At 31.3% G+C, this 12,627-nt stretch overlaps 1 protein-coding gene across 7 annotated transcripts in view; it reads right to left on the minus strand.

Annotated features, from left to right (window-relative positions):
- Positions 1-12,627, minus strand: part of LOC128172648 (serine/threonine-protein kinase DCLK1-like) — a 39,053-nt gene that overhangs the window by 11,378 nt on the left and 15,048 nt on the right. For 2 of the 7 annotated variants that reach the window (XM_052838433.1, XM_052838427.1), the window contains exons 4-5: positions 11,270-11,302; positions 9,535-9,546 (exon numbers count right to left, since the gene is read on the minus strand). The exons of 2 other annotated variants lie outside the window; for them this stretch is intronic. In XM_052838433.1, coding sequence (XP_052694393.1) covers positions 9,535-9,546; positions 11,270-11,302 — 45 coding nt within the window. Of the gene's footprint in view, positions 1-948; positions 1,513-1,626; positions 1,974-9,534; positions 9,547-11,269; positions 11,303-12,627 lie in introns of those variants that run through there. 3 more of the 7 variants (XM_052838437.1, XM_052838462.1, XM_052838465.1) reach the window with 3 other exon arrangements.

The raw sequence follows: 12,627 nt of genomic DNA on the forward strand, positions 1-12,627 counted from the left end.
AACGTGATTCAAACTTTTCCGCTTTTTACTGACAAGTGTATTGATCAACCTGTACTAGTCTGCCAAATGTGAAAATTATTCAAAACATTATGATTCTTAATACATGTTTGTGGCTGAGATGTCTAGCCTTAGGGCATAGCTGTATAATGTATCCGGACAAGTGCATATCAAATCTTTAGGCACACTCTTGAGATGTTCTGCTTTCTCACAGAGAATTTACCATTCAAACTGTTCTATACTCTTTTGAAATCTAGCTATCAGAAGAGTTGAGCATGACTCTTCAATTTTAGTCATGAAGCAAAGGTTTATCACTTGACAAATCTTTATTGAAATGCGAGATTGAAAATCAACAAACAATTTGAAATAATTTTTGTTATATTGACCTGTTTCTTTTAATTTAACCAGCATGTTTTCCTCTATAGTTATTCAAGCCTTATATAGATACAAGTAAAGGAAAACAAATATGACCACTTTGTATGGGATTTAATTAGTTCATGGTAAACATCAAGTTCTTTAGTGATGTGACGATGGATTTTGAATCAATCTTTGTACAGGAACAGGAAATACTGATCATAATGACCAGTTCTACTTTTTAAGCATCTAAAAGTACTATTGTAGATTCCTAATCATAAACATGAGGGATTAATTTATATTTGCATTTAATTCCGAGAAGCAACCATTTAAGGACTCGCTTTTATTTTTCTGACAATTGTGAACTTTATGAAATTATGTCAAGTTTTTAGTATCAATAGGAATCATTAGGAATCAATAATGTAATGTAAAATAAGAAATATTTGTTAAATTCTTGCAAAATAACACATATATCTGTGGTAAAATTCAAATTAATGGCAATTGCCAGAATAATCTTATATATTATCATATCATTTCTGTAATAATTGATTCAATCAATTATACTGTAATTGTATTTCCATATCATCAATAACTTACGTGCAGAAGCCGATTTTCCAGCCATTTAGTAGAAAATCTTGTGTGCATCCATGACAATAAAGTACAAATAATTACACAATCAAGGCCGAAAAACTTCTTATAAAATCATTCATTTTGGACATCTACAATTCCCTTAATGAATTGATGGTAGCTAGGACCCCTTTCCTTTTCACATAAGACATTATTCCAAAATGCAAACAAATCTTATTCTGCAGCCATCCTACATTAAAGTGCATGCTTCACAGAGAGGTTCTACTATCAACTTGATATTCCCGCTTCAATCTTTAATGGTCTTGACACATGTACCTGTGAAATCTTAATATTGATTTTAAAATTTTTATCACTGATTGTCTCTACCCAAGATTGTTGAATTCAACTGAGACTAGATAAACTTGATTTGTCGTGATTGAAAAGTATTGCACGTTCTGTCGGGACATTGACAAGGGAATCATTGCACACTGCGCTTCACCTTAAAAAGCAAACAATGGCCCAATGGCGCTCTCCCATATCTAAGTCTTCAGCAGATTTTCTATAACAAAAACCCATGCGTTTCTTCTTTATAAACAAAGGCCTGCTGATAGATAGCTAAATTTTTGCAAAGATTAGGCACTGCATGAAGATAAGATATAATAATTTTAAAAGACCCGTTGAAACTTCAACATGCGAGAGACCATTTACCGTTTATATAGAAGATCATCCATTGGCTCCTGGGCATTATGTAACCTTTGAATTCCTCATCTTTCTGAAGTTTTCCGTTGTTTTACAAACCTCAGTCATAGAACCCATAACTTAACTGCCTTTTGTTAAACATTTAAATAATATTTAATCAAATGGAAATCTATAAAAATGTTGTCGTCAAAGCATTCGTTACATGGAAGGCTCTAACATTTCATGAACACAGGGCCGTTGTCTTTAAATATAGGCTAACAATGGTTCCTGACAACTGTAAGCACCCGTCATGAAATGTATCTGAATGGCAAATAAAGAAATCTCCCAAAAATATCAAACCCTTTGTTTCTGACAGCTAGCTACAATGAATGGACAGAGTTAATATGGACCCGATTGATCAGGCCACACTCCATTACCCCTACAGTACAGTGCATAAACTACAATGCAATAGTAATTAATTACCGGTAAATTGTTTAATTCCACCCCAATAAACCACACCTCAAACAAAGGTAATATCCCTAAATATCATTCTTATCACATGTAGTTAGGGGTCTGACTTGAATCAAGTAGAAGGAGGATATCTTGTACTACCAATCTGCGCTCAGAGTGTTTACCGGTATTATAGTACTGGTATGATTCATCAGGTGCCCTGAAGGACCTAATTTTTACCAGATATTTCAGTTTTTGATAATTCCTACTGGACAAAAACTTAGAGTCAACATTTAAGTACAGGGAAACATTTCTCAGATTCCATATTTAAAATGAATTCATTTCTATGCGACTCATTTTGCTTGTTGTAAAGCACTAACCTTAAGTCTTCATTATTCAGTAAATAATTTCCAATTAATTATTAAATTAATAATTTGTTGAAAAGCATTAATCTTAAGTCCTCATTATTCATTAAATAATTTCCATGATATGAACTTAATGAAATTGAGAGGTTCGCACTCCCATTGAATGGCTCTGACAGTTTTTATCAAAAAGTATTAAATTAATATTGCCAGTATGAAGTACTAGATCTAGAAACATATATTTGTATTTTTCTTGAATGTTTTGATTTATATAATTACTTACTTTATAGAAAACAACCAACTAAAGAAATGCTAAGTCAATATAAAAATACCTGTTAATTCAATAATCAAATTCCCCTGAAAACAGGTCTCTGAGGACCTGCAGGGTCAGACAAACTGGGTACTTTTACCTATATACCATACGTTTAATTTTATCTAGATATCATCAATAAAATGAAAAGATTCATACTGTTATTGTCAGGTGTTGTTTTTATTTTTGGAAATTTTTAACTAAAAAAGCTCTTTTTTTTTCCGAAGAAAAAACATGAAAGTATTTATTAACTTGAAGTATCCAATTGCACCCAGAATTTTTTTTAAATACTTTAGTGATTTCTGCCCAGACCACCTTTGACCTTCACTTGAAAATCCTTCCAAACATCTGGAACTTCTGCTGTCAGATAAAAGATTCAGCACTGTAATTTTTCTAGATTAGAGCAGACTTACTATACTTAGACCCAGAACAAACTTCTTTGGACTTGATGTTCTGGCTAACCTCGACATTAATCATGGAGAGTGAAGATTGGAATTCATACAGACAATGACTTGATTAACAACCTATTAAAGACATACTGTAAACGTATTATATTTAGCGTGTATGATATTTAGCGGAATGTGATTTTTAACAAGTTAGCGTGGATTTGATTTAGCGCATTTCTGATTGTACGTATTTATCTACTTATATATTTTACATTTGGCGGTGTACTTGATTTAGTTTTCCGCCAAAAACGCTAAATAGAATACACAGCGAAATGTAATACGTTTACAGTATTATATAGGATGACTTCACTTAATACTGGTACTTAATCATTGTCCCTAAACAGCTGTTGTCGTCACGTCCGGTAACGATTTATCGGCCATTTTGTACATTTTTACGACCTATTTTGTGCAGAGTTGATCTCAGAAACTATCAGAGATATCACTATGAAACTTTCAGGATAGGTAGTCTATAGTTTGAAGTTGTGCACTATTATGTTGCTTTACGCCAGTGGTGCCATTTCTTAGTGCTTGCCTATATATACAATGCAAATGTATATAAGCAAGTGTGTTGCAGAGTGTTCCAGATAAGGCCATAGTTTTGGCAAATTTTCATGCTTGTAACCATATTTTATATTTCAAACCATAGTCCATATTTCAAACAATTTGAAATTGATTTATTTATAATTTTTTAAGATTCTCTCCTTGAAACTGATTATCATCAAATTCAGGACAACATACAAATTACATGTACATATATAAGTAATGAAACTTGCTAAAGGCTGTGTAATGGTTTAAATTAATAAATTTTTAATTAATGTACAAATGTATCTTTAATCAAAATAAATTCATGTACTAAAAAAATCCTTAAGCTTATCAATTAGTACAATGTGCCTAGAATTTATACATGTTTATAAATTAATACATTTTTGTCTTTACTGAAAGCAAAACTTGAAGTACCGGTATATAATATCAAAGAAGATTTTTCTAATGAATTTCAATATCCAATTAAAATAAAGTTTAATTTTATAATAACACTTGCATTATATCTAAAGCATACCTTCTGAGTTATAAATGAATGTAAAATGTGATGGCCTTTAAAACCTCAGGAAAAAGACGTAATAATGAGTCAATCAGGTCATATAGAAACTACATATTTTATCTTGTACATGCAACTACTGAAAGGAGCTCTCTGAGAATTTATGATTTGGGATTTAATTTTCAAAACAGTCTGATAAAGACAAACACGCCTTGGGAATACATGTATTATGAAATATTGTTGTCCTAACATTTGAAGATCTTTAAATTATTTGCAAAAGCAAAACAAAAAATGTTGGGACCGGTATTTTTGATAATCTGCCAGATCGATTTGTTAATTGTGTTGTTTTCTTGTGCAACTGTTTAATGAGAAGCAAATAAATTGATCCCTATCAATAATATTTTACCAAAATTTCCATATCTAATACCTATCCCTAGCACTAACTCCAAGATGTATCAATTTTAAACAAAAACAGCACCTACATATCTATTAAAACAAGAGGTCCATGGGCCACATTGCTCACCTGAATAATAGTTCTTGTACCATTCGATTTCGAAATGTTTAAATATGAAACTTTTCAAAAGTATTAAAAACTCTTTTATATTCCAAGATTTTACAATATATTAAAGAACGATATATAAAGAAGCCTACTTTTTGGACATCATATCGAAGATATCTTAAGATCTATGATGCATCAACTGGCTAATCTCATTATTCTAGGTCTCAACATATTAAAGATATCAAAAATGTAAAATGAAGTAAACATAATTATAAAAAATTGAAAAGGTCACTTTGACCTTGATATGAAGATATGATGATGCTGATACATAGTTAAATACCGCAACTAAACACAGCATTGGTTTTTTTAAATGAAGATTTTCAAACAGTTTTCCTAATATATTTCTATAATTAAACTTTGAACCCATCTTGGGCACCTAGTACTGGTCTCGGGGTCATGGTTTTAACAGTTTAGAATCTATTAGTACACTATCCTAGAATGCCGGCATAATAATCTCACAATTTAAATTCATACAATTTCCATACATATTTGAATTTTGAAATTTGAACACCTATTTGGGTTCCAGTACTGATCTAGGGGTCATAATTTGGCATCAACAATTTAGCATCTACACTATTTGATGATGCTTGCATAGTATGTTCACTAATTGTAGCAGTGTAGTTCTTGGGAATAAGATTTTCAAACATTTTCCCAATATATTTCTATTTTAAACTTTGAACCAGTTCTGGGGCCTCAGTATTGTCTTAAGGATCATAATATTAACAATTTAGAATCTACACTATTTGAGGATGCTTGCATAGTATTCTCACTAATTGTAGCAGGGTAACATTTTCCCTATATATTTTTATGCTAAACTTGAAACCCTCTTGGGGCCCCAGTATTGGTCTAAGGGTCACAGGTTATAACAATTTAGAATATACATTATTTGAGGATGCTTGCATATTAATTTCACTAATTATACAAGTGTAGTTCTTTAATTTTTAATCATTTTTCCTATATATTTCTATGTTAAACTTTGAACCCTTCTTGGGGCCCCAGTATTGATCTGGGGGATTATTTTAAACAACCATCCTATTTTTACTGCTTCATAATTATTTCCTTTCTAAAAAGGGTTTGACCCTTTATTTTAACAATTCAGAATCCTTTTAATATAAGGATGTTTTGTACAAAGCGTAGTTAATTTTGCCCAGTGGTTCTAGAGAAGAAGTCAAAAATGTGAAAAGTTTACAGACAGACAGACTGATGACGGACAACAGGCAATCAGAAAAGCTCACTTGCACCTTAAGTTCAGGTGAGCTATAAAAAAAAGGTTTGGCATGTGCAATATTAATCTGATCCAAGAGAGATAACTCTACAATACACCAAATATTTATTCTTTTATATTGACAATTAATGCAGCAAAATACAATATATGTATAAAATTTTAAAAAGTTTAGACTTAGAACTCCAATCCCTGGAAATATCTCAGGCCCTAATGACACTCTGTGAATGTATTTGAGAAATGAATTATTCATGACAAATGGTACACTGTTTTGTGAAGGAAATGGGATATTGATTTTTAGAGTTAAACTTAATATAAAAAGCCATTCCATTAGATTTTCTATAATTTAGATCGTATTGGTTCATAAATATTTTTTTTTAAAATAAATTGGACTGGTTAGAAACCTTTTTTTTCTCTATAGGCATTGAATCTTTTCATCATTAGGATTGATCAACATTTCAATGATCTTATATCCTATAAAGACATCCATTGATTTCTTTAAAAGTGTAATAATTATACTACTGCACTGATGATGATACAACTGCCTTAAACTAAATACTCACGCTGGCGACCCCAAATATACCTCCTATACAGAAATGGAGGGTCTGGACCAATGTCTATCACCTCCACATCACGATTTTTCCATGTATCAGAAGTCTCTGTCTTTTGCTGTTTGACCAACTCAATACGTCCCGAGGGGTGCCGAGAGTACATGCATCGCAGCTTATCTCTTGGGTCAGGGCGTGATGGAAGTTGCGGTGGGGCAAACATATTGGAGAATTCACAAAAAAATCTCAAAAAATGGGGAAAATATTTCTATTCAGATGGATCGAATCCTCATTCAGCAGGGATTCGCACTCATTCCCAATTCAAAAAGTTCCTTCAAATCCATTCCTATATACGCAATATGATCTTACAAGCCCTGCTTCCACATGTAAACCAAAGTCTCCCATATATCTTATAGATGTCAAGCAAGATCAAGGGAAAAGTTCCTGATCATGATTTATCCAACTTGCCAAAGTCGGATATTCATGTCTGATTTTACGAGTATTTTTTGGTCAAATCCTATAAATTCCAAAAGAACGCAACTAGCTCTGCTAATATATTAAAGTTCTCAAGCCAGATCCCAAGAACAGGTTCACAATGATTCAAATTCAACATTCTTTCCAAAATCAGCAATTCATTTTGTGATAATTTTCCTATTGAAGGTCCATTCAATATGTAAGTCCAAGATTTTGAGAACAAGCTTGCACTTACACCTGGCAACCCCAAGTTCTGAATATTGAAGCATCTAGGTACCCAACAATTTTTTAACTGCTGTATCAGACTACACATAAAATCAATGAGTGGGGGGTATCAGGGATTAGGAGGGTTCATTCCCACGGGAATCCGACCATTAAGATGGATTATAGCAATTTTCCGTACTTATCTCTATACTAATAGTATTCTATGCTTGCTTTCTGAGGCTTTTCATAACTGACTAAGATGGAAAATGCAAGTGGTTGAGGATGTTTTATTGCATAGAAATAAAATAGCTGAATTTGATTCAAGTAATAAAATCTTCTTTCATTAAATTTTTAAGTTTTCAGTTGATGTTTTTATGAATACTAAACCAGCATGTATCATATATTAAACTTTCTCAGGACATTTGCAGCTGCAGATGTTTTTAAGAAATTTAAATTAGACTTAATTAATAAATATTTAATATTTACTTGATATAAGAAATTAATTATCAGTTGGGCTAGCTGTGATATCTCAAATATTGATACTTGGAATTCCATATGGTTCCATGTCCAAGCTAAATGGAAGTCTCATTCACTGTTCCTTTTCCATTCTAACCTCTAAGCCACTTTTAAAAAAAAAATATTAGTTGTTTTTCAAGACCGACAACCCAAATTTTCAGATAGTTTGTGGAGTGAAGTGGATGAATAATAAATTTATATATCAAGACCATCATATAAACCAGAAAATTCAGCGTAATTATATAAAATGGGAATCTTAATGTTTAATTGACAAGAGGGAATTTAAGCTGCATGGATATGTTTTAAATTTTTTGTTGGAAAGGAGTGAGTGGTATGACATTAAAAAAATTGTGCAAAAATGTGTCTTTACATATTATATTTTGAGCTATACCGACCCAATTTTTGAAAAAAGTCTTGAAAAACAACAAATTAAAAAATGTAGCCCTAATGCAATGCACATCTTTAAGTTTTTTCCTCTGCAAAGAGAGATAACTCTCATCAATGGAAAATGATTTGGAGTTTTCAAAGGGAAAAAAATTTCTTTGCAAAAAGACCTTGATCCAATAAATGACACAGTCCTTTTTTAAATGAAGGTCATACACTGTTTAAAATTACAAGCAACTTTTGTACCTGGCAAGATTTATTTTCTAGTGCTACAGTTTAGTATGGCAAACATGGTTTAGAAATACTCCCTCTGATTGCATGCATGATAATCATAACCTTGAACTGTTCATAAACTCAGAAAAAAACACATTAGAAAGAAATTAAGGCACATGCAATCTCTGAGTGTAAGTACAAAGTTAGGGTCTCATTCAGTGAACTTTAAACACAATTTAATGTACTGGTATATGTCATAATATTTTAAAGCAGAGATCGAGATTTCGAGCCCAGATTCAAAATATTATGCAATATTCAGAATGCAAGGTTAAAAATATTATGGCTTCAAAATATTGAACCCCCTTCTCCAATGGGAATTGGAAATTGGAGGGGGGTGGGGGGTTCAATTTATCACAGCCATAGTATTCTGAAACCAGTCTCCAATAGAATGAAAACAGAGGAAGGTTCAATACATTTTGAACCCCCTCTCCCATAGGAATTTGAAATAGAAGAAGGGTTCAATCTATTGTGAAAATCTGTGGGGGTTATTTTAGGCCTTTAATATTTTGAGTAGGGGTTTCAATATATTTCATAGAAGAGGTTTAATATTTGACAGCAATATTTTGATTCAGAACTTTGCAGGGTTCAAAATATCATGTGATACATGTACTGGTATATACCAGGTCACAATTGGCTCTTTACTTTAGAGTTATCTTTTTAAACACAAAAACTTGTGCATTTATGATAAATTTCGATTTAAAAAAGATAGATATGTCTTCTTTTAAAAAAAATTAAAGATTGATCAAAACAGCTAGGGTTCCATCACCATAAAAAATAAATATTTTTTTAGGTTTCATCATATATTGAATTAAATAGCACCATGCAGCCAAAATTCTATGAAGTTTACATCTATCACCATATATATATAGCATCCCAAAAAACATTTCTACTATCAGCTGGACACAGCACTACTCTATCTATAAAACATGAGGAATTTAGCTCCTCCTACAAGTTTGCTGGAAGCTTAACTGTACATGCATGCTTTGTAAAAATGGAATACTACTGTGTTGAATGAATTCAAGCATTTGACATGTACAATACAGTTTAAAGTACTGCTGTGTCAGAGTTAGTGCTAAGCATTTGAGTTATTGTAGCATGGCTATTTCTGTATGGTTGGTTATTCAGAATAATATATATATACATCACAAACTTACTTTTTCTCAGCCCTATATGGTAATCAAAAATTGCAATAGATCAATGATTAGCATACTGTGCAAGTTTAGATAATAATATATCACATAACTAAAATATATATTACACCATATAAAAAAAGCATCAAAGTATTAAATTCCATACCAAATACCGATAGTCTATACAATACCATACAGCACGTATGTATCATATTAATTATATCCCACCATGCAAAAATGTATTCACTGTAAATTACCCATGGTCATTGATATTCAATAGAATTCGTAAAAATTTGAAATAAAATCAAACGCATCAAGGACCATTGATATTCTAAAGTGATGTTTTAGATGCGCTTGTCATTAGCAAAGCAGTAAATCTTATTCAAGATACCAGTACTATTCCTTAAATTTAAGTAATTATTGATTGAAATTTGGCTGCTTATCTAATTTGGTTTTCATAAGGCCAAACCAAGATAATTTCTTATTCTTCAGATCCCACACGCTCATATTTAAATAAAACTATACAAATAATATTATTAATTTCCTGCATCCAGGAAATTCTGCTCTGTTTTCTGTCCTATTACCGCTCTATTTTTCGCATTTTAAATAGTTTTACTTAAAAATCAGAGACAAGTATGAAAAAAATATAACGGTCCGCACAAATTATTCTATGTACTGCCAAAAAATTTTGGCTACAACAAATAATAATTTTATTATTTAATCGCTTGCCTGCTTATACTTTATAAATTACCGATATATTGGTTTGGCCTAAGTTAAAACTTGATCAGCCCATACACCAAGCATCTATTGTTGCAATAACTCAATGGACTTCAATGAAAAGATGTGACACACATACAAATACATATAAATCCAAATCCAAATTTCAAAAATCACTTCTAAACCAAACTGGTCAAGAATTTGTAAACTATGGAACAGAAAAAGGAAAATCTAACAAAAATTAAATGTACGTCCTCTACATGCAGTCAAATTCATGAAAAATTCAGTTCAACCTTGAATGATAATGGCCTAATGCTTGGAGCAGACCCCCCCCCCCCCCCCTAAATCCTCTTGATATTCTATCAATGGAAATTAACGTAATGAAACAAATTCTCGAACTAAAAACAGGGGGCTTTTTATGGACAAAACAGTAGTGGATTTGTTGGATTATGACACACAAAAGGAAGATACATATACAACATCAAAAGCTGTACTGGAGTTAATTAATGCTTTTTCACAATTAAAAAAAACATAACATAATATTGGAGGCTGAGAATACTTATGAAGAAAACAAAAAAATATCAAGGCTCTTGCTAAACTTGCATATATATATATGAAAAGGGGATCTTTTTGAGTTTCTAAAATCAATAATCATTTTGCTAAAACTACTATTTTCTGATGCAAAAATTCACTACATATTCTTGCTCTCTAATTAGTTTGACCAAAAAGTGTTTTTCATTAATTTTATGTTAAAAATATTCCAAATAAAATATTATTGAAAAAATGCTTGCTTCCAATTATGTGCTTTTGAATAAAATTTGGAAAAGTGTATGAATTTTCACAATATTTCTATATAGATGTCAATTTTTTCTTATAGTTTTTTTTGAGCTATTTTCCCTCCACCTTTCAGGTATTTCTTCAAATTCTAAATATGCAGAGTTTAGCTTTATTCACACCAGGTTACAGAGGCCAAAGGACGAGGTTAATCTGAGCAGCCCCTGAACTCAGCAAGCTTAAGGCAGGGAAATGCACACTTAAGTACCATATTTGGTGGATCTATGATCACTTAGAATCTCTGAAAAATTTACATAAAAGTCATTTAGGGATGAATTCATAATGAGAACAAAAATTCTGCTAAATTTAAAAAACTCTCTTAAATCTAAATGGTAAAAATGAAATTTACCGCCGGTATATACAAAATATTTTTTAACTCGAGTGTAAAATGATGTATGATGTCACCATAAAAAAAGTTATCAGCATTATATAAATGAGACACAAATAAATTTGTGTGTGTGTATATATATATATATATATATATATATATATATATATATATATATATATATATATATATATATATATATATATATATATATATATATATATATATATATATATATATATATATATATATATATATAAAAAACACATGAGTATCAACCAACACAATAGCCCCATAACCCTAATTATAGCAACTTCAGCAGAAAAAATGCAAACTTATCATAATTAATGAATGAACATTGGCTCTTGGTCACTTCTTCTGGTACATGCATGAGCATTAATTCATTCACTCCTACTGGTTAATATTCAATAAAGATGTAGCCAACATAATCATGTATAGCTATATCATAAGCAGGTGAGTTGATCACATAAATGTACCTGAATTAAGATATTGATGGTCCATTCAATAATTTATGTCACGTATGACAGCTGGGAAGCAAGGATAATGTGTGAGCTGGCATGCAGGGCATTAGTGGGTCAATGTTGTGTTTTATTGTACAAATATGCAATGTGATTCAAACAAAATTAAATGGGATATTGAACACTTGAAAATTGGAGAACAAAACTGTATCCAGGATTCTGGGGTGACCGTGTTCTTTCCCTTAGTGATTGGACTTTTTTTCTTCAATAACTGTGCTGTGCTAAGGCCGTGATTTTTATTCTAAATTCAAACATTACATTCACATTGATTAATTTTGTCATTTTTTGATTACTTTTTCTCGGAACTGAACTGCAACAAGATAAACAATTCAAGATGGCAAACTTCTTTAAAGCATTGGCTATCACTAACTATACCATGCTCATTTCTGCCTCCCATTATTTGAATATTGATTTGTAGAGTATCTTATATGTATTCAAATTGATACATGAAATTTTCTTCAAAAGAAATGCATCCTATTTTAAAGCTGAATAACTTTAACCTTTACATAACCATATTCCCCTCCAACCAAATTAAAATTTAACAAGAAATGTTTGACAAAAATTTGCACTGTCATAAGAAACAAGAATTTTATCCCAAACCAGTATTATTGTTAAGTAAATCTGCAAAAACTGGAAAACAGAAGGTCCTTCAAGGCAAAATGGATAAAAATTCAATAACAACGGTATATAACCCTTGCA

This window comes from Crassostrea angulata, chromosome 1 (assembly GCF_025612915.1).
Source record: "Crassostrea angulata isolate pt1a10 chromosome 1, ASM2561291v2, whole genome shotgun sequence".
NCBI classification, from domain to species: Eukaryota; Metazoa; Mollusca; class Bivalvia; order Ostreida; family Ostreidae; genus Magallana; species Magallana angulata.